Raw genomic sequence first — 22,252 nt, 5'->3', positions numbered from 1 at the left:
CTGAATTTAATCAAAACCAGATCCACTTAAGGCAATCTAGTCACCCTGTCTGTATGGAAAAACCTGCACACTTAATTAGCTATCAAGAACTGCAAATATTAAGTCCAATTTTAGCCTTCAGCTTTCCATACAAATAGACTGCCTGTAGCCCTTACTGCTTAATGACAAACCTTAGTAGCACTGTGGTGCAAACAGGACTGGAGAGGCACAAAACATGACTCATTCAACCAGCCAGAATGTGGGTGTTCTCATTATAATGGAGTTATCTCCGCCTCCCAATTGGAGTGAAAGGACTTGATTAGAGAGAGAGAAGCTAATGACACATCGAGGGCGGAATGTCACTCAATGCACATTAAACATTTAGACATCTGTTGAGAGAATGTGTTACTATAATGTCCATGTCCTGCTTACAGCCACTAGCAGCCACAAAGTGTATAAGGCCGGGGAGCGACAAGCTGACTGATGTGGCAGACAATTAGGGACTCTGTTAAATAGCAATGTCAATTAAAGCTTCTTAGATTTACTCGTCTTCACTTCCATTTCAATCTGTTCCAGTACAAATTGAGATTTCTCTCCACCCACAATTGAGTGTCACAGGAAGCAAGAAGAAAAAACTAGTCTAGATGGTTCATTACTTTAACAGCTCTCATATTGGACACATTTGAGCAATGCCAGTTAAAAGTCATCTTGTGCTCAGCTCAGTCTTATAAAGTTTCTCAGCTTGAAACAAATCAAACATTCACTCTGTCTGTTCCAGTCACTTCTACAAACACGCTTCAAAGTCTTGAGCAGAGCCTTGGTTCTTACCGCCGCCAATCCCATACCTTGTTTGTACTTTAACAGCAGTTCCCAGATACCCCTACGGGCATAGGGGTCCACTCCTGCTGTAGGTTCGTCTAAGATGACGATTTTTGAGCCTCCGACAAAAGCTATGGCCACAGACAGCTTCCTCTGCATCCCACCTGGAAGACAGAACTATCTATATCAGCGAATGGTTTCTTAGTTATACAATTTGTCTTGGAAATGAGCTCTTCAAAAAACAAATATGTGCATATATATATATATATATATAGATATATATAGATATGTATGTCTATATGTATATATGTAGCTGACATGACATGGATGGAATGGATGAAATGGATACATTTTTGAAATCAGTGAAAAAAGCCTTCACAGCCATCTGTCAACATTAGGTTTCAGATGGAAAATGGAGAGAATATTGGGAAGTGATTATGGAATAAATGTGTCGAGATGTACCTCTCCAGGTTTTATTGTCTGTTGCATGGTATAAAATGATTGATGGCAGGAGAGTAGATACACCCTACTCGGGTTATTCCGGTCTCCACTCTCATGGCGAGCTCTTCAAAATGCATCCAGTGTAGTGCTAATGTAGTGGAAATGTCAGCATAGATCAACCTTGAAAGTCATATTTCAGTGATTTTGCTCACAAGCAATCCGTGACTGGGGACAATTTATCAAGCAGGACTTGCTCATGCCCCCCAGACAATGAATTACAACCTGTGACACGCAGGTATAGTGCATGTGTGCGTCAAGAAAGCCACATGTGCGTGTGCTGGCAGAGGAATGACAGGGCAGCTTCATCCCGAACACAAAAGGATAATCTACAGATGATATTCCTCCACACGGGAAATGAATGCAACGAACAGAGCAACTGATGCACACAACACAAGCTGAATTTACATATCTGCATAATTTCAGCGAGACAGCGAGATCTAAAGCATGTCAACATGCACACATGCAGACACACCTGACAGATTCTTAGCAAGGTCCTTCCTCTTATGTGGTAAACCAACATCCTTAATCATCTGGTCCATCTCGGCTTTCACCTCGTCACGACTGCGTCCTTTCAGCCTGGCGTAGAAATAGATATGCTCCTCCACCGTCAGCCTGCAAAGGTGAAAAAAATGACGCCCGTTTGATTGACATATGAGAGGCCAAAGAGGGCATCACCACTTATTCACATGTAAGTGTTTGAAATGTCCAAAATACAACATTAATGTGTATTGAAAAATGATGCAAATCCATTCTCAGTGGACTTTTGTGAACTGAGGTAAAGAAAAGTCTTGAATTTCATCAAAACATAATGGCTGTCTGGGATTAATATTAATGAAAGTAATTTGCAGGTGCTCAGACATAATTATGATGTAGGACTTGTGTCGGGCTGCAGGTAATCAGTTTGCAGAGAGGGAGAAATTGAGGAGAATCTAGGTGAAGCAAAAAAAAAAAAAAGAAAAAAAAGGAATAATGGCTGGTAATAATGCTATTAGGAAAAATTTAGTGGATGGAGTGAGCAAAGTTCATTTAATTTTTAACAGAAAAAGGGAAAGGGATAATGATGTGTTGATGTGAAACATAAGCCAGTACTGAGCCGTCATTATGCATATGATTAAACTGCACTGTAATGATCTGGTTTTATCTTTCTTCCTCTTTTTTTTTTTTTTTTAAATACCCCAGAGGCAAAACATGATTATACCAATGACCATCTGAAAACAAAATGGATCTGCTAAATTCACTCACTCGTTGAATAAGACGTTGTGCTGTGGGCACATTCCCATGTACTTTCGGATGCCGTCCATGTCCGTGCGGATGTCATATCCGTTGATGAGAGCTGTTCCTGATGTGGGTGGGAACAGTCCTGTCAGAATTGACCTGCAGAGATAAAAACACAAAGTTTAGTTTAGAGATTCTGACATCATCATAAATAATATAATCCCAAATTATAGAGATGCAGTGGGACTCAAAAGGGCAGTTGAAAGCAGCTGATTGGCTTCTTCCATGCTCGATTTAAACATATTTGTCAACAGATCTTATGTCCTACTTCATCAATATGCCCTAATTTAGCAGCTATAAAGTAGGAAACTAGTACTGCCAAGTGGAACCACGGCCTGCAATGCAGTATCACAAGATTCGGTGCTATTCTGATGACTATTGAGATCATCTTCATTAACTTGTATTCAGTTTCAGGTCATTAATTATGTATCAGTTTCTCAGAAAGATGGGCAGAAAAGCAGCAAACACCAAAAATCCAAAGTTTCATGATGTTTTTTTTTTTTTTAAACAATATGTGCACAAGCTCAGTCGTGACGCAGTATCTCATAGATTGATAGGTTCACTGCGTTCAGCTTCACTGTGTGTGACAGAGTCCTTCCTCTGTCCTCTTCTGTTATTGTGCCCTGTTATATTTCGTTACAGTCGCTCAGAGCGGATGTCTTCCCTTTCAGGCCTTAGTCTTGCATCATTTGCTCTCTCTCTCTCTCTCTTTCTCTCTCTCTCTCGCTCATTCTTTCTGGGCCACTGGGTTACAGTTATTTTCTGTCATCCTGAACCCCTTCCAACCTTCCCAATACTTTTTTTTTAATAATAAAAAAAACAGCAATTAGATAAGTCGCACTATCAACACAACAGCTGACACTGTGTGATAAATGCCTTTTCAGAAGATGCCACTCTTTGACGGCAGTGACCACTGAATTAATGGAGCTACAGTACAGTCGGCATTGTGTACAAGTTAGATTAGTTGCACCCTGTGAAATTACATGAACACTGAGCCAAGTGGCAAAGCACAGGAGAAATAAAAAATGCAGCTCACATTGTGGTTGTTTTTCCAGCTCCATTGTGGCCAAGAAAAGATGTGATCTGGTTTTCATAGAAGTCCATGCTCAGTCCATCCACAGCAAGCTTCTTTCCAGTCTTGTAGATTTTAAAAAGATTACGGATAGAGACTCCTGCCTTTATGTTGGGTGGTGGTTTCTCCAGGTACTCTTTAGAAACACATCCACGCATTCGTAAGCACACACGTTAGCACAGTGCAACAAGCATAAAAGTCGGTAAAAATTTCTTAAAGATATAAATACCTTAAGACAAGAACCATGAGCCAAATGTAAACAAAAAGAACACAAATTACCAACAAAATTATAGGTGATATTTAATGATGCTAAAACATGCTTTTATGAAAATAATATGGTCGACTAAAAATGCTGCTTCTCCTCTTGAATTCTTTAATTAATGCACAGTATGTGTTTATTCCTTTAATTCATATTGTCAAATTCACTGATTGGGCCCTTAAAACGTGAAAAGAAAACACTGCCAAGCAGTAAAAGATAAAAATAACCGGTGTGCTCTCTCACTCTGAATGTTAATTGGAAATTGTTTTTTTAGCAAGCTCCTAACTTGAAACTCACCTTTTTTTTCCCCCCACAAAGCGCCAAGCTCTATTATCACCCAATGTGACAAATAAGGTGCTAATGTTTGTTTGCGACCCATCCCAATTAACTCACTTCCCAATTAACTTGAGAGTCTGACAAACACATAATAACTGAATATGCCACACTAGAGTTACACACCCCAAGAGAGAACTGAAAGTTTTATGGAAGTTTACCTCTTTGTGCTCCGGAGTCCTTCAGCAAGTCGGGGTCAGTGTCAGTTGCTGAGGCTGTCCCACACCAATAAGATGAAGTGAAAGGGAAGTACCAAGGCTTAGGGATTCCATACTGTCCTGGGATCAAGCATGGAGAACGTTTTAATAATAGTTTGGCTGAGGGAATATGACATTTTACAGTGCATGTTTCCTCTAGACGGCCTGGCACAAATCATGTCTTCTTTTAATTACAGTGGATTTGAAAGACATTAGGACCAGCCTGTTAGGATAGCTGTACTAGCTATTTATTTAAATTGAGTTGTGGGGGCATCTCATTTAAAAAGAGTTTAACAGAAGACCACAGCAGTGGTAGATAGTGTAAAAATACAATCATACTAATTCATCTGCTTAAATCATGGATACCTGGAAATACATTCTCAATGTACCAGGTGAGCACCCAGTATATGACGGCATCAAGGAGCAGCATGATGATGGACACGATGAAAGTGTAGCGTTCTCCCTCTTCTGGACTCTTATGAATGTTGTACCACTGAATACCAATGCCTTGCTGCTCGTATTTGGCAAAGTTCTCGCAGCCATAGCCAAAGGCCACACATGACAGCAAACTCTGGAAACGACAGATATGCAAGGACAAACATTCAAAGTTAAATGTGCAGTCAAACATTTTGAGAATTATGTTCCTTTGTTGTCACGCTGAGAGTTAGATAAGAAAATTGACCCCTTTCCTAAAAATGTGTTGTTGGAGTTAGCTGTTAGCTGAGTTTAACATGAAGACTGGGGAAATGCCTGACCCTGATGGGAGCTTAGTTTAAAATATTACCCATTGCACAATGATTCAGTTTAAGAGCCAGGTCAGCTGTTTTCCTTTCAGTATGCTAAGCTAAACCAACCAGCTATGTACTAGCCACATATCTAATATATTAATACATGAATGATGCCAGTCTTCTTGTCAAATTCTCAGCAGCTCCAAATTTCATAATGACCCCAACAAAATTTTTATACACTTTAAAAATAAATATCATCATTATTATTATAATAAAATCAGCTAGGCTTTAGTTACTAAATTTAACTGATGACCTCATCATGACAGACATACTGTTACCTGTATCTACACAGACACCGTGTGGTGGAATTGGTGTGTTGCCTTGCGGAACAACTCTGAGGACTGTGAATTCTGAACAAAGATGAAGAGTAAAATATGTGTGCTAAAAGCTAAGATTTGTTGGGTCTTTCATACAGTAGGAAACCGCAAATGATGCTTTGCCCATGAGAGATCATCTGCCACGGCCTATCACTCACATCGCCATGTTGCCTGCCAGCTGTTTTATCACGTCTCATTTGCTCACAGCGTTTTCACTCCGGCAGAAGCATTTGCTGAAGCTTCAGAAACGAACCGCCCTGGATACTGTCTGCCTGATGTTACATTACCACGCAGAGAATCTGAAAAGCTCTGCAGCGATGCCAAACCTCTAGTCCGGCTGCTAACACTGCCAGCAACTTCCTGTGTTGTCATCCGCTGCCCGTTCACTGCCAAGCAATCAAGAGAGAGTCTGTGGATGAGGGATGACAGTGGGGCTAGTGGGCACCCATCCTTGACCTCGGCATGGACGGCTGACAGAACGACAGGACCCACTCTTTTGCTTTTCGAGAAAAGGGCACAAGTTGGGAGGCAGACAAAACAAGCCCCCTCTATTGAACACATGTCAACACTGCAGATTCAGCCACCGTTCGGCTGGCTGCAGACAAAGAGCATTGTTAAGAGCAAGAGTAATCAGGGTTCCCGGCTCTGTCTGGTCATTCTTTCTCTCTCTCCCTCTTCTTTCTTTTTCTATTTTTGACAAATAGAGCTGGAATGAAGGACAGGATCACAACAGAGACAAATGTGTTTCTGTCTGAAGAGGTCTTACATGAAAATGCCAGAGTGCAAACTCTCATTGTCTGGAAAGTGGTTCTCAGAATGAATTGGATTTTGAATAACAAAGAGGAGGCTAGAGCTGTGATAATTAATCTAGTAACCAATTTAATATAGATGCTATATACCATTTATCTGATCAAGTACTTTTTTAAGCCCTTTTCATGTTGAAAAATGAAAAAGATTCCCTTGTTGGGGTCAGGCTGTTGATCAGGCAAAACAAGAAAAACTGCATGTATAGTTTTCTCTCATTTCATGGACCAAACAAAGGGACCTTTGTTACATGTCATTCCCACTCTCCCCTTTCTCACTTCCTGTCTGCATTAATGCTATATGCTATTAAATAAATAAAAAAGTACTACCCTTCAAAAAATCCAAAACAAATCTAATAAAAATAATTGCTGCACTGTATATTAAATGTCAGAGAGGTTAAGCTGAAAAAAGTCTTAACAAAGACCATGTGTGCAAGTCAGCTGCCAGATGCTGAAAAAGCAAAAATTAATTTATTGATTTCAGAAAGGAAAACCTCTTAAGTTCTAAATGAGTTTGCAGGATTTTTCCAGGACACTGTGGTTCTGGTTTTCTAGAACATAAAAGATATCTTGGCTCTCTTGTTTCTACCTAATCCTGGAGGTAAAAGAGGGGAAAATAGTCAAAGCACAGTAGATATGTAACTGGATCGTGACTATGACTTGTGTTACAGTGGCCCGCTGATGCACTGCCTGTAGCCCTCCTTTGGCACACAGCTGCAATCAAATCCTGCTCAAATAAATTCAGGTGATCTTTTGAAATTCTGTTCAGATTAAAGCCTTCATTATCAAGGACAATGTGGGGAGACTTTGTATGCCTTGGCACAATGTAGTTTCATCAAAACTGGGTGGGAAAGAAATCCCCCCTCCCCACACACACACACAGATCTCTGATAAAGTGTAAGGGTGAACTGGATAGTGGGTTGGTCAGAGGAACATTGCTCATGCTAATTAGGGGGCTAGAGGGCTATCCATCTAGTTGGAGCAGGGGAGAAAAATCCCAGCGCCAGGGGAGGACCCAGCGATGGCACTCTGAAGAGATTAAATAAGGTCTGCACTGCTTTATATGTAAAATGGCGACCTAACCTGCATGCAGTCTGTAAAAGAAAACCGACAAAAAAGTTTCCTGAGGAGAAAGAATGACATAACTTTAAAGGACTTACTCAAAGACAAGCCATTTCAGCAAGTATCTTGGCACTGCTTGTTGGCAAAAGCAAGGTTTACAGAGTCTCCGCGGATGAAAGATGAAAGCAGAAGTGACTTCTGTCAGGTGCCAATGTAAGATATTATTGACTGCCACCATTTCAATGTGATAACCAAGAAACATGAGGCTGTTTACCTTGGCCACCACCACCTGATACCACATTGTTGAAACTGACAAACAAGAAAACATAACCTGATTGAAATTCTGCGGAGACGCACAAATGGCAATGAAGATTCAAGATTTTGTGAGCCTTTGTCTGCAGAAAGGACAGCGTGAGGACAAATGATACCAGCACCCTCCATAAAGGTCACACAGAAAGGCTACACTGAAAGTTGAGCAATGATGCACTATTTATCTTTATCTTAGAAGATAGGAAAAAATTCCCAACTTCCTCACTGTGTGTCTGCCCTGTGCCTTCTTTTATGTAAATGTTTCATGTTTGTGTCACTTGAGCGTGTCCAGGTTTAACAGAATGCTTCAGGTCTGTACCAAAACACGTCAGAACAAATGGAAACCAATGTCTTCACTTGACCTATGACTTCACACCTCATTATCAGGAGAGTTGTGCAGACATGATAAAGGCAAATCTTTCGAGTGGATTCACTTTCTTTTATAACAACCAGCACAGATCAAATCAGACTTGCACCCAAACTGAATTTAAAAGGAAATGATAAAGAACAAAAATGACTGATTATACTGGCAAAAAGCATAACCTAGGAGTATAACTCAAAATGCAGGCAGCCCTCAGAGTATGATAACAGCTGGGGAAGATATTAAAAACCATATCAGAGCTAAAGTCGGACTTACCACAACAACCTTGGCCGGGAAACCCATGACGTCGCTCCAGGCGTAGCAGAGGATGTGCGGCAGGTAGAGGACAAAGTAGATGAGGCCACCACATGCTGCTGCTAAGTTGGCCTTCGAGAAGAAGACGCTAATGAAGAAGCACTGAGTGATGGTGGCCAGGCAGAACGCCAGCAGGAAGACAAAGATTACTGAAGGGTCGCTGTATTGTAGCACTTTGCCATACTGTGAAAAAACCCAAGAAAAAAAAACACAAGAAAACACAGGATAACAAAAATTTGATGTCTAAAAACACAAGGTTTGGCAGAAGCGGTTATCTTGCAGACTGTTTATCAAGGAATCAGGTTGAGTCAGAAAATGTGATTGTCATTGCTGATTTTTACAACACAGCAGTCAGAGTAAAAGAGTTCCGAAAGGGTTAAAACGTCTTGTTTATCAATACTTCTGATACACTTCAACATTCTTCTGGTTGACTGATATTCTTTTATCTGAAAGTCATTAAATATGTCACTCTTGTGCTCTGCCAGCTTGAAGGAGGACCCTTCTCTAATTTTAGCGAGCTACTTGTGAATCCAGCCATTCTCCCACATTATGTGGTGATGCTGAGGTTCTCTCTGAGCCTCATTCAAAGAGGCACTTGAAATGTTAGGAGAATGGTGCTATTGTAATGGATGCAATTATGATTAAAAACCTTATAGAGGACACTGTAAGCATGGAGCTGTATGAATGTTCATTATAGAAACTCTTCTAAATTTGCACAGACTAAATGAACTCCTCAAGTACAAATGTGTTAGTGTCAAGGAAAATTACCTCATTTCAGTGCTTAGGTTTCTCTTCAAATTAACATCTTCATTATTTTAAACAAAAGTCCCCTTAATGCACAAGGTTTGACAGCCAAAACTCTCTAAAAGCAGAGTCGGGTCCTCCTTGAATCATTGTTGAATCATTTTGAAATCACCTTCAGGATAACAGTAAGGAGGAGAGCGCTGATGGCCAGCGGCAGCACACTGGACGCTGCCCAGCTCAGCCAATAGATGCCACTTCTCAGGCCCATGATCCTCACTGTCTCCTTAAGCCTGGCCTCCTTCTCTGCGACAATGGCCTTAACGATCATGGCCACTGAGTAGATCCAGGCTAAAGTCATGTATAACGGGAGGGAGCGTGCCAAAGTCCGGAGGAACCTAAAGGGTGAAGGAGCCAGACCACGCAGGACCATTTACCCCATTTATATCTGGTACTAACATGTAAAATTATGTTGGGGGGCAGTGGGGGGGTAGCGGTCATGTCTACTAACATCCCAGGTCCAAGGTCAGGGTGTTATATCAGCTCTACTTTATTTTCCTCTGCCAAAGAAGGGGTCATCTGCAGCTTCTGGTCAGGACTGCTTAAGGCAGCAGAAAAATTAGGTCACCTCTAAACATGTTGGGCTGAGTTCTTTCTTAAACCTGAATTGGTCAATCATTAGTCAACTTGGGGGCAGCAAAAACAAGCTGGAAACACAACACTGACTGACTAACAATTAATAAATGAAATAGAGGACATTTCAGCAAACATTCAGATGAAGAGCATCATCAGCATCAATTTGCAGTAGGGGCACTCTGCTTTAAGGGTTAAGACATCACACATGAGCCGCAACATTTTTGCTGCATCTCTCTCTCTTGTTTCCTTTCATCACTCCATTGTAGCAATATAAATAATTCACAGAATGCCCAAAATAATAGCAAATAAATCACACATTCATTTGCTGTTGTGTTTCCACTACTCCTGAGGGAAATCTCTGGCTCTATAGCTGCTAAAAGCTAAGCAGCTAGTTGCTAACTTTGAATAATGTTTGGTGCTGGGCAGGTCGCATACAAGGTTTTTGGAACATGCTTTGTTTCTTTTCCAGAGAAGATATTCAAATACAGGTTTATCATTAGTACCAGCAGGCTTGTAAATGCTGTTAAGTATGTTGGCAACTGACTAGTTATAGAGATACTATATTTAATTACTATTCAAAGTCTTACAATCTGGACATACAAGCAGCACTTTAATATGTAGCTGGAGGTAACCTGTAACTCTGACTGTCAATTAAATACGTTGATAAAAAAAGTACATTTTCCTCTAACATGCAGGGTGGTGGAAATAAAAAGTAGCATGAAAAATAAGTTTTTACGCACTATACAAGTACTTCAAAATCGGACGTCAGCACAATAATGATTTCAAAAAAGGTTAGGGCAGTGTAAAACATAAATAAAACTAAATCTGATAATATGCAATTTTTTTTTGACACATACTCAAATGGAAACACTGCAAAGACAATTTTTCCAGGTTTCCCTTCACTGATTGTTGTAAATATGCCTCGAACAAAAGACTGGGAAAGTTGTAGAAAGTTCAAAAAACACCTGGATGGGGTGAGGTTCGCCACTGAAACACATGACTGTATAAAGATACTGCTGGTAAAAGGAGTTAGTTTGCAAGCGATTGCATTCTGTTGTTATTTATATTTTACAAAGAATCCCAACTTTTTTGGGGTTCAGGTTAAGTTAAACAGTATTCCATCAACACTGTTTTCATTTCTGGCTCAATGATGTCTCATGTTATTTTTTAGTCCTGTGTGCATGGATGATTGATGGGATGTCAATAGCTGTCTTCCAACTGTGAAGGTGGTCTCTAATGGCGTCATTTGCATCCTTTTGTCAGCGCTCAGTGTTGTTGTGCACAACAAATTAATCAAATTTTAATGACCGAGTGCAAACATGACAAAAACATTTGGCAGGTGGTTTCACGTTGTCAAAACAAGGACATGCTATTTAGGAAAGGAAATGTGTATTGATCATCACTGATCGGTGTTAGTTTTCATAAAGATCTTGCCAAACACCTCGATTCAGCTAGTTTGAGATGGGATCCAAGTGTGGGAGAAGTGTAAATATATCAGTCTGCCTGATGATACATGCATTAGCTCCTCTATAATGGAAGAGAAAACAAGTGTAAAGTGACAGAGGACTCAGGTGCAGATGACAAAACCGGTTGTTGTCACACCTAATCCAGATACAGCCTTATGATAATTACCATTTGATTTGCTATTATTATTAATGTGCTGAAAATGGCTGTGAAATTATCATTTAGAATGGGCCTGTGATCTGAATACACACGGAGCTCACAGTTGCTCCTCCAAGGCACTCAACTAACTCAATTTATTGTTATTAATGTTTACAAATTGTTGATGGCTTGCAAACACATTAGGCTGATGGGAAATTACATTTCACCCAGCTGTTCAAATATCGTTTTTTATTTACAGGCCACATTTTCCAATTAAACTGCAAAAATTGATTAGGCCGATCTAAAATAACCATCCTTTTTTATTTCATTAGCAAAGCCTAGCTGCAAAACAAGGCAGCCCTGAAGGATGTGCTCTATCCAAAGGAGGCCAATAATAATGCTGCTACATCGTATGTCACCTGAGGCACAGTGGGTCTCCATTTTGGTGATGACTGTGCTTTATGCGTCTTTACTAATCAATCTTTATGCAGAAGATCATTCCAACAGATGAGCCAACCAAGCTATTGGATCTCACAGAGGAATGAGTATATAAACAACTAAAAAAAACCATTCACAACCTAAAAGGTACTTCCAGTATATAGGACATTGGTTAAACAGTAAAAATGATAATACAAATGTTTTACCCTTTTTCAGGGAATTTAACCAAATCTGTTCATATTGTTCCACGTTTTCCCAAATGGTTGATGGTGTTAGACTAAGAGCTTTATAAACTGTAATTGTGATGATGGTGAGATCGACTTTAGTTGTCCCTGGATATTGTTCTTTAGGGCTCCAACCTGGGTTCTGTTTGGTTCTCAAGTTCATTTGATTTCTGAGGGGTCAAGTTTTGTTTTGTTTACCAACAAAAAAACAAAAAAAAGTGAAATTTTGTAACTGTGAATTCATATTTGCCTATAATTAAATTCTTCATGCAAAGCAGAGAAGTGTATCTTAAAAAATTACAAGCTTCAGGACTGCACAGGTCAACACACAAGAGAGTCTCCCTGAACTATTGAAGTACTATTCCTCCCACTTACGGTTATTACCTTGCAAATTCAATAACGTAAAATAGTTCACAGCGTTCCACTGGCCAAAGATAATACATTTTCATTTCATCACATACCCAGTACGAATTATTGACTTCTCAAATTATATAACAGAAGCCTTCTTAATGTATAAGGCACAGAAAAAAAGGTGATGCAATTACAGGAAATAAAGGGCAAATACTACTGGCATGATTTTAATTTGACTTCATTGCAGTTTTGATCGCATGCTCGATTAATTAGCCCAGAAAGGCTGAATTAAGGATAATGATTTCATTCCATGCTAAATAACTGGTTATGATTAACAACATCAGGAACACCAAAACACAAAGCATGACCAAGTCTCTGACCTGAATGACCCACAAGAGCATCAGACAGTTTGGTTGGATGCATTTTCTTGGTATTGCTGCATGAAATTAATGTCTCTCTTATGTGAAAGTAGGACTTAGTGTTTCCTCTTAAATTAAAATGATTGGATACAGTAAGGTGTAGCCATTACTGCATATACATTAGCATTTTGTTACTGTGAAAAACGTTTTAAAAGCAACCTTGTATGTGACATAGGTGTCTAGAATTCATCAGTAATACTCCTATTTTCAAAAAAATGTGTCTGAAAAAGCCTCAAAAGCATGAACTGCTTTCATGTTGTATGCTTTGTGTTTTGATACTTTCTATTAAGAGACTCTTTTCCACTGACCTTAACCATGACACTTATGAACACACAGGGAATCGTGAGCAGAACAATGTTTTCTGTGAACCTCGCAGACCAAAGGGCACCGTTTTGAATGCCAACGGCACGCAGCACCTCCTTGAGCCGCAGTTCCTTCTCCAGCACCAGACTTTTGATGGTCATGCACACAGTGTACATGAAGGCCAGTACCAGCATCATGGGAAGCATGCCTCCAATACCCTGGATGAAGCTGGTCATAGAAGAAGGCAATCAAAAAAAAAAAATAAAAAAAAAACACAGGACTGCATGCTGGCAGACGGGTGCTAGTTGTTAAGTTCTGTTCAAAATAGAGGACTCAAAGCACTTGACACAAGGGAAGATAAAAATGCACAAAGGGAAATGTACTTAATGTACTTACTGAAGCAGTCAGGGCAACACAAAGTATTGAACGTAAGAATGTAAGTTCTCTTGTTTAAATGACTGAACAAGGCTACATAATTAACACCGATGGTTAGCAACATGTGGAGCTGAAATAATAAATCGATTCCAAACAGAAATTAAACAGAAAATATTTAGGGAACTGATTACTAAATCTGACTCATTTTTTAAAGCCGAATAATCATTTGCTGTGATAATTTATCATAATTTCCTTTGCATAATATCAGAATATCTTTGAGCTTTTGACTGGGGGCTGAAAAAAAAACAGGAACATTGCTCATATCAAACTTTGTTTTGGAAGCGAGTGATGAGCTATTTTGTGATATTTTTAAGAGCAAATAAAATGAACTCAAATTCAAACAATAGCTGCAGCCTCAGTGAAATATAAGAAAAAGAGAAATGGCTTTTTACACACATACTCCATTTGAAAGGTTGCCTTCTGCAATCTTAACTTGTCCTTTCTCTGTTTCACTTCTTTTGTAGATGATATAAATGTTATCATCAGGAGGGACAATCAAGACAATCAGAGTCATATTCATGGATTCGGCCCCATTGATACGGTTTTATTGTCACACTGAGCTAACCTTCATAAATCTGGTGCATCAGCTCAATCAAGCCGTTTAGTGCTGCAACTCATGCCAGAGATGATGTATGATTTGATGCTGTTACAACACAATAAGGTGATATTAAACTGGCTTCATAATGCCACCGAAATGCCATGTCAATATCTTCTCCTTTGCCAATATAACAAAGTGCTTCCTTTCGCTTTATTAGACAGTGAAGGAAGGATATCAAATAGATTTTGACAAAGTACAGATTTCACATATCACTTACGCTTGCATTCCATAAATGCTGGGGACATAATGTAAGCAAAGCACTGCTCAGCATGGATGTAAAGATAAAGCACAAAGTAAGTATCTAGCAACCGGCAGAATGAAACTCTTCTTTCAAGCCATTTAAAATAAACAATTGATCAAAGTACACCTCAGGCATATTTTGATGAAATGAATTTCCCCTGCAATTTCTGGGCAAGTTATTTTTAAAGGCCTTATTGAATTTCTGCCAAGTGAGAACAGTTCACGCAAACATCTACTTACCATAATTGCTAGGTAGCCCTGCATAAGTGCTTTTTTAGGAAGGTGATTGTGAATCAGTAATTTGTTTTTCTTTCTTTTTTTTGTCTTTTCAAACAACTATAAATTATTGTAGCCTATCATAACTGTCTTTAACAAAAAAAGAGTGTATTTTGCTGTCTTTATATCATACCTTGCACCAAGTTAACAGGGACCAAGCAAGTACAAATACGTTGATTTTGAGCTTCAATCAATACAAAATGCAGTTTAGTATAGACGGTTTTGTCATTAAATCAACGGATGATGGAAGACAAACACAACAAAGAGATTAAGTTAGTTTCACTGTGACCTGAGAGGAAGTTCTGATATATGAGAACTTGAAGGAGAGCATGGCAGACTTGTTTTTGAGGACACTTCCCCCAGTCCTCGTGGGAAGGATCACTAACAAACTAGGCCCTGGAAGTAGCAAGACAAGATTGGATGACACCGGGTTTCTAAGTTCAGACCCCGAGCAAATTATGCCAAAATCTGTTATGAGATTACATAAATAAAACTGCCTTATTGAACCCGGAAATTTGAACTTGAAGAGTTTGGAAGCGATACACTTCAACAAATAAAAGCTAACTCTTACATTTGCACCTTTTCCAGGGGGAGCGAACAGCCTGGAGCAGCCGATGCATGCAGATTGAATACTAATTCTGGCATTATCTGCTCCCGATTCTACTCTGACATCTCTGTAACAGCTGACAGCCTGCGTGACTTAACTCCTTCTGTGGCTTCTAGCACTGGAGGGGGAGAGATCAGTCATGCACACCGAGTCTGACACTGACAACCTTGCCACCAGATGCTCTTGAATTATACATTCGCTGATCGATCAAAGGTGCTTAAGTAATAGAACTCCAGGCGGGTCTGTGTTACAGGGCTCTAGTTACATTGGCAGCCTGACCTAAATTTAGGGAAGCTGGAAGACTGATTTCTCAGTACATCAAGAGATAGTAGAGCACAGCCTCCCCAGAGGTTGGTGTAATAAGAAAAAAAAAAAAAAACAAGCTTCCTGTCTCATTTTGAGCAAATATACCATTAAGATCCTTGGCTGGCTGGGAATCAGCACTTCATTGAAGGGAACAGCCGTTACCCAATGTGGATAATCTCATCGCTGGTACAAGTTATTGCTTGAGGAAAAATGTGCATTTGGTTATGGAATAAAGAATACTTAGGAACCCATATGTCATGTTTTTTTCCCTTTTCTGTAACAGCAAGATCAAATCTATAAAACAAAGTAGAACTTCTTCATCCAAAAGTGATGCAGAGTTTCGAGAAAGAGCTCAAGTTGAAAGATCAATATATAATGTTCAAATTAACATCTCAGTCATACATGTAGACGCAGAGAAAACAGACAAAAATGAATGACAGCAGGGCACTGCTTTCATTAGTCTTTGCTGAATTCTTTGAGAATTATTGTATAAATATTAATAAAGAGATATCGTGAAACTGAGACTTGAAAACTGATAATAAGCACCCAGAACCTTCCTGCTGTGCGATAGTGCTAACCACTGGACCACCGTGCCATCATTTTGTTTACATCACAGTGAAACCAAGTGTTGTAAAAAAGCTGTCTGAATTCCCTCACATCTGAAAAAGATGTAATGCGGTGAATTAAACTGAATGTTTCAGGGTTTAAATACCTGCTGTTGCACATGTTTAGTTTAGCTTATGACCATATATTAAAGATAACCTATGTATGTATTGCCAGTGCATTAGCAAGAAAATGTGCACTTTTTTCCTTTCACTTGCTGCAAGCTTCCAAGACCCCAAACACGAATAACAATTTTCTCTCATTCTCAGTACTAATGGTGCCCAAGGTTAATTAGGTGAATTAGCTACTTTAGATGGAAAAAAACATATTCCTCTTACATCTTGGATTTGAATATGCTTCATGTCCACTACCCACCCATGTTATGCATTGCTGAGAGCAGCCTTAGATCTTTCATGTGGCCCATGTGAATGTGAAGGACCTATTGATGGCAAGCAAAACCTCAGGAGCCAAACAAGAGATGCCTCTGATTCTGGAGCATGCAATGGCACAGAGGCCACTGATAAAAGACCTGTTTGTGTACTATCACGCCCCGCGAGGGTCAAACTTTATCCCACACCGTCATCTGCACACAATGCGAACGCGAGGAAAGTAGGGACCTAATGCACTTTGGTTATCTCAAGTTCAAAATGCCAGCAGGGTCAGCTGTGGTTGCAGAGGCACAGATTGCAGTCGATCATCAGGTGCCTCAGAGCCAAAGAAAACGGAATGCGGAATGAAAAACAAAACAAAAAAATAAAAAAGTATTTGCAAGAGGCAGATCTGATGTTAGGAGTGTTGATTTCTAAACTGAGCAAAAGCTACAGCAGATCGACAGACTTGACCATCTGACTGCACAGCGTTCGTGCCTTTATTTTGGCTGGCAACACTACGCTGTTCAGGATGAAAATAATTACCACCAAGATTCTTTCCCATCATGTGTTGTAGCACTTCTTCCTTTGTGTGATTTCACTCTCAATTATTTATGAATGAAATAGCAGTTTTCAAGTGTTAATAATTTATAAAAATGCCCAAATGGCTAGGCAAGCGAAAGAGTAAATGGTGAAGGGACTGAGGGTATTGCAGTGCTTTATGGCTCCCATTTATCTTCTGTAATTATTAATCCTTTGTTTCAGAAAGATGAAACTGAGGCAATGGGGGCAGCATTAGCAAATAAGCTGTAACATGTCTATTTTCAGGTCATTATCACAACAATGAGTTATAGAAGAAGATACAAGGAAATTGGTGCATTTTTATTTGAAAATCACCAGAAGTAACATGCTGAATGCAGAACATGCTACCACTGAAGGTGATTGCTACAGAGTTTTGGTTGTTACTATATTGAGAAAAGCCCAGAAAGGCAGCAGTGGGGGCACCAGTCCTCTTCCATCTGCAGTGCGGGATGACTTTGTAAGTTAGTGAATTCAAAATGTCAGAATTCCTCTTCAACAAATATCTGGTTTTAAAACCACTTTGGCAGTTAAAAACAAATATGAAATGTTTGATTTAAACCAGGTTTATTACAGCAGTTATTAGATCAAGCGTATGGCCGTGAAGCTGCATTTAATCTTGAAGCTACAATGTGGATATAAATCAGAAGGAATTAAGCACAAGTGGTTTAATTGAAAGGTAAAAATTACAAATTGATGACAAAAAATTTAATATTCTCATTACATGACATTTGCAAGAAAAACTCATAAATGCTCATAAATTTATGACTTCAATCTCAAAAATTCAGATTTTTTTCTTGTAATATAACTCTCACTTGCAGCTTCATGGTTTTTTTTTGTTTTGTTTTTTTTGGTTAATATGTTGTTGATATTAGAATGCAATATGAAGTCATAAGTTTCATGCTTCTTCCTGCTTCTGCATCTTTAAACATGTTGATCCAAAAAAATTTAATTCTCTGCTATCCAAAGCACATAATATTTTTAAATTAGATCCCTAATCTCTGGAACTGTGTTTTCCCACGCAGTGCAAACATTTTGTGTTTACTGAAAGGGGCATATTGTGTTGTTCAGCTTAAATCTCTGTGGTAATTATCTTTTCTCTTGATGGCATCACTGGGCTTTTCCTTTATTAATGGAGATCATAATGTTGCACGGATGCGAGTAATTTCCCAGACTCTGAGGAAATCTTGGCTGAGGAAGATCAAGAGTGATACCCCATCATTTCTGTCCCTAGGTGAATGGCCTGACATGACAGAAGCCAGTCTTATCAGTGGATACATACACAACACAGATGGAGTCCTGATAGTAATCATTGCACATAATGCCGCTACATGGGATGTGGGGTATGGTCCTCTCACTTTGTTGTGCATGAAACGCCTCGGACATACAAGGAAGGAAGGGACTCACAGTGGTTGCTTTAATAATTCAGCATCCATCAACTATTCAGGAATTTCCTGTGGTTTGACTAAAATCAATAGCTTTATCTCATTTTTTCCTTCTTGTCGTCTTTATTTTTACCTTTGCTGACTCTCCACACATGGTTAACTTTATCCTCAAGGACGTTACATTTTTATGACAGACTTTTAAAAGTGACAGTATTGGAGGAGCCTCTTCATCTGAGATCAACGATAGCAAAAGACACTAGCAGAAGATCAACATAGATATTAAAGAAAGGGTAAGACAGAGAAATACGAGGGAGCATCTTGAAGCTTCCGCAGGGAAATCTGGAGGGCCTAAGTAACTGATAAGACAATAACTCAACTACTTGGTGGCAGTGAGTGGCAACTCCCCAGAGAGAGCTGAATTTTATTGCTGTAATACCTCCTTCCTCTTCCACTAATCACAAGGCTGACAGATAAAAGCTTTTGTACTCACCCGTCATCCACAAAGCAAGGGTATGGCATTTGTTGGGCAAAAACACCAAGGGGTTGGGTCGTTGACGTTTGCACTTGTATAATGGCATGGTCCATCATATCCTGCAGGTAGGCAAAGCCTCCCCATATATAGCGTAGGTCGTTAAAGGGGTTGTCTCGGGCCCCGGGAAACCATAACCTTATCAAAAACAGACACACCATGATCTGTCTTAGCACAGGGCAGGTAAAGCACAACCAGAAATACAGCCAAAGTATGATAACTGTTTTTAGGAGTCTTATTGTTTGACAGAAAACTTCAAAAGAAGCATAAAGATCAGATCTTGTGGTAAAAATAGAGGGGGGTACAGTTCAAAATGTTCCTCACTCCGTGAGCTGAGAGGAATACTTTGACATTTTGGAAAATGTGCTTATCAGCTATCTTGCTGAGAGTTAGAAGAGAAGACTGATACAGCACTTCTGTCTGTATTTTCACTGACTTAAAAGGTTTTTTTGCTTTCATGTATCATTATGAAATAAATGATGATGGCACAATGCAATGGCTAAAGAATATTGACACCACTGGCACGTAACCTCCCCGGAAAATGAAGGCTGAGTGGTGATCTAGCCCCTTGTAATGAGCAGGCACTTTTCCGTCTGCACAGCGACATGAAAAAATGTTGGTTTAAGCAATAATATTTACCTTTGGACAGTGCCAGGCTCTCTCTCATTATATTTACTGTTTATGTGAAGCTAAACATCTCTTGGCTCTATCCTGATATAGAGCAGTACGTGACAGTACAGATCAAACTCTTGACAAGAAGCAAATAAGTAATTTCCCAAAATGTCAAATTAACAAAAATTGTGAAATGTGTAACATAAGAAAAGTTAGTAAGTTACAGCTCTTCAGTCAGTAAATGTAATATTTGTATTTGTAGTAAACTGGTAGTAAAAAGGTTCATGAGCTGTGTCACATACCTTTCTTTCACTTTACTTGTACGCTCTACCTCATCGATGTCCATGCGAATTTTGTATTTGACATAAGGTGGAGGTTGGCTGGAGTCCGGCTGGAGGTTTTCAAAAACAACACCGGCCCAGTAAGTATCGTTCGTCAGAAGCTCTAGTGCTTTGTCCACCAGTTGGCCTTCAGTTGGGACCGCCTCGAACTTATTCAGGTCTAGACACTGTCAACAAATGCAGAGGTATCACAAAACAGCTTCACTTTTAGGCTAATCTTATCTTCTCACAGCAAATCATTCCTGTTAGATATAAATCTTCAGAGTCCACAAAAGAGGGAATAAAACAGAGGCAGGCATGAACTCACTGACAGAATGGCAGATGGATATTTAGTAGAAAGCATCACTCAGTTATTGACTAAACCACACAGAGTCTAGTTCCAAATTATCTGGAGCTGCCAGGGGGTGGGAAATGTTTTGGGCTTCAGACAAGCAAATGAGATACAGTCTCGCAAGCACTCCCTGTTCTGTAGCCTTGTCCGCCTGTTTCATGAGACGATAATGAGCTAGCCATCCTGGGAGGCAGTCACACCTGACAGCTGTCCACACATCTCTGTGCTGCAATAGTTTTATCATTTCCCCCCAGGATTCTCTAGTCTGTATTCTGCATCAAGCCATGGCATGGAAATAAAGCATCACAGCAGCATTAGCTCAATACATAATAGTGAGGATATCACACAGGTGGAATGGTTACATGAGCTCAAAGTCTGGACAAGTGCTGAGGGAAATATACAGTAGAAAATTCCCTTTATAAACTAGGAAAGCCTATAGGAGTTAAGGGTGAGCTGCCACATTTGATGGCCTTCAGAGCTTAATATCAGCAACAGATGTGTCACTACAAGCCTTACAGAGCGAGATGTTTATAGAAGTTTATAGAGTAAGATTGTTTTTGCATTTCTGGCTTGTTTGTTTAGGACTGCTGGAACAGCAGCTAAGGCTAAGCTGTCTGATATTAGCAATATGACTCTGGCTCTGGACTGAGAATCAGGCCCCACTGAAGGCTTTCCAATCCCATTTTGGCCTAATTCAGAGGAACATCCAGGGCTGTTCAATTTGCTATTTCTAGTCACAGTGTCATACTGAGAGACACTGTGCAGATGCTGCAGACTGAGTTAGTTAAGTGATTAACACGGGTATATCCCAATGACATCATAAACATATGATGAAGTTACTGGCCAGTGTGTTTGTCAAGTGGCTGTGCATGCTATGAGTTCTTTTAGCAGATCTCCTACACAGCCCATAAATCAACATGTTGGAGAGGAGTTACGGTGTCTACAGAAGAGTCATCCACTAAATCACTCCAATATCCTTAATGTTTAAGCCAAAACTTACTGAACTGCAATAGCAGCATTCTCAATAAACAACAGACCAATGTCATGTCAAGCTACAAGTGAGGTTTTACTGTTTTGGGGCAATTCATAAATGAAGCAGGGCAGCAGCAGTTTGTGGCTCTAATTTGGGCCTTTGCTACCAAAGGAATACAGCTTGATTCTTCAGTGTTTATGCTCATGGCATAGTGGTGAGAAGCCATGCCAGTTTTAAAATGATCATAGACTGTTTGGCTTTGATCTTGAGTTACTAATCTGCCCACACAGATTATTATTATTATTTCAAGGATACAAACAACTAATTTGTGAACAAATACCACCGAGCCGTTCACCTCTTCTTTGCGCTGTGTCTGTGTATTTAACACCTTTAACTTGTTTTCCTCCATATCTGCTAAAGAAACTGCATTAAAGAGGAACTGTGCTTGGTTTTTCACCAAGCAGAGGGCAGATGCAAAACCGGTAATCAAAATCTAATTAGATCAGAGTAAATTGTGTTATTCGTCATATGGACAAGAAATTTGTTTTGAAGATAAAAAAGTAAACTTTGCAAATTTTCACTTTCTATCCAGCAGCAAAGAAAAAACAAAACAACAAAAAAAACAAGATTATGTAATGTCTCCTGGTGAGCCCAATTTACATTACTGTATTGCTTTATTTGTCATATGGTGACTGCACCTACTTACATTGCCTTGCCATTACTGAAAGTATGAAGAAGTGCTCCATTTCCCTACAGATGTATACACCGAGACAAGAGGACACCACGGTGAAGGTTGTCTAATAACTGTCCCTTTTCTGGGATCCATTTTGAGCAATGCAATTTCTATTAGGGCAGAAAATAGATTGCATTATGTTGGAATTTCATTGGCCATGTATGGCTAAGCCCAAGGGCCCAACCTGCCATCTTCGCTGCCTGTGGATTGATATTATGTGTGTGTGTGTGTG

General features: G+C 39.6%; 1 protein-coding gene across 6 annotated transcripts in view; it reads right to left on the bottom strand.

Moving 5' to 3' along the window:
* The window catches only part of LOC124054208 (phospholipid-transporting ATPase ABCA1-like), a 131,361-nt gene that overhangs the window by 78,390 nt on the left and 30,719 nt on the right, over positions 1-22,252 (bottom strand). For 4 of the 6 annotated variants that reach the window (XM_046379899.1, XM_046379901.1, XM_046379898.1 and 1 more), the window contains 10 exons: positions 19,945-20,150; positions 18,992-19,168; positions 13,110-13,332; positions 8,352-8,573; positions 4,802-5,006; positions 4,400-4,516; positions 3,611-3,782; positions 2,542-2,673; positions 1,772-1,911; positions 825-962 (listed from right to left, as the gene is read on the bottom strand). In XM_046379899.1, coding sequence (XP_046235855.1) covers positions 825-962; positions 1,772-1,911; positions 2,542-2,673; positions 3,611-3,782; positions 4,400-4,516; positions 4,802-5,006; positions 8,352-8,573; positions 13,110-13,332; positions 18,992-19,168; positions 19,945-20,150 — 1,732 coding nt within the window. Of the gene's footprint in view, positions 1-824; positions 963-1,771; positions 1,912-2,541; positions 2,674-3,610; positions 3,783-4,399; positions 4,517-4,801; positions 5,007-8,351; positions 8,574-9,306; positions 9,530-13,109; positions 13,333-18,991; positions 19,169-19,944; positions 20,151-22,252 lie in introns of all 6 variants that reach the window. The other 2 variants (XM_046379897.1, XM_046379900.1) reach the window with 1 other exon arrangement.

This window comes from Scatophagus argus, chromosome 23, assembly GCF_020382885.2.
Source record: "Scatophagus argus isolate fScaArg1 chromosome 23, fScaArg1.pri, whole genome shotgun sequence".
NCBI lineage: Eukaryota > Metazoa > Chordata > Actinopteri > Scatophagidae > Scatophagus > Scatophagus argus.
Note: the sequence above shows the minus strand (reverse complement) of the source record. Positions and strands in the feature narration are given on the sequence as shown.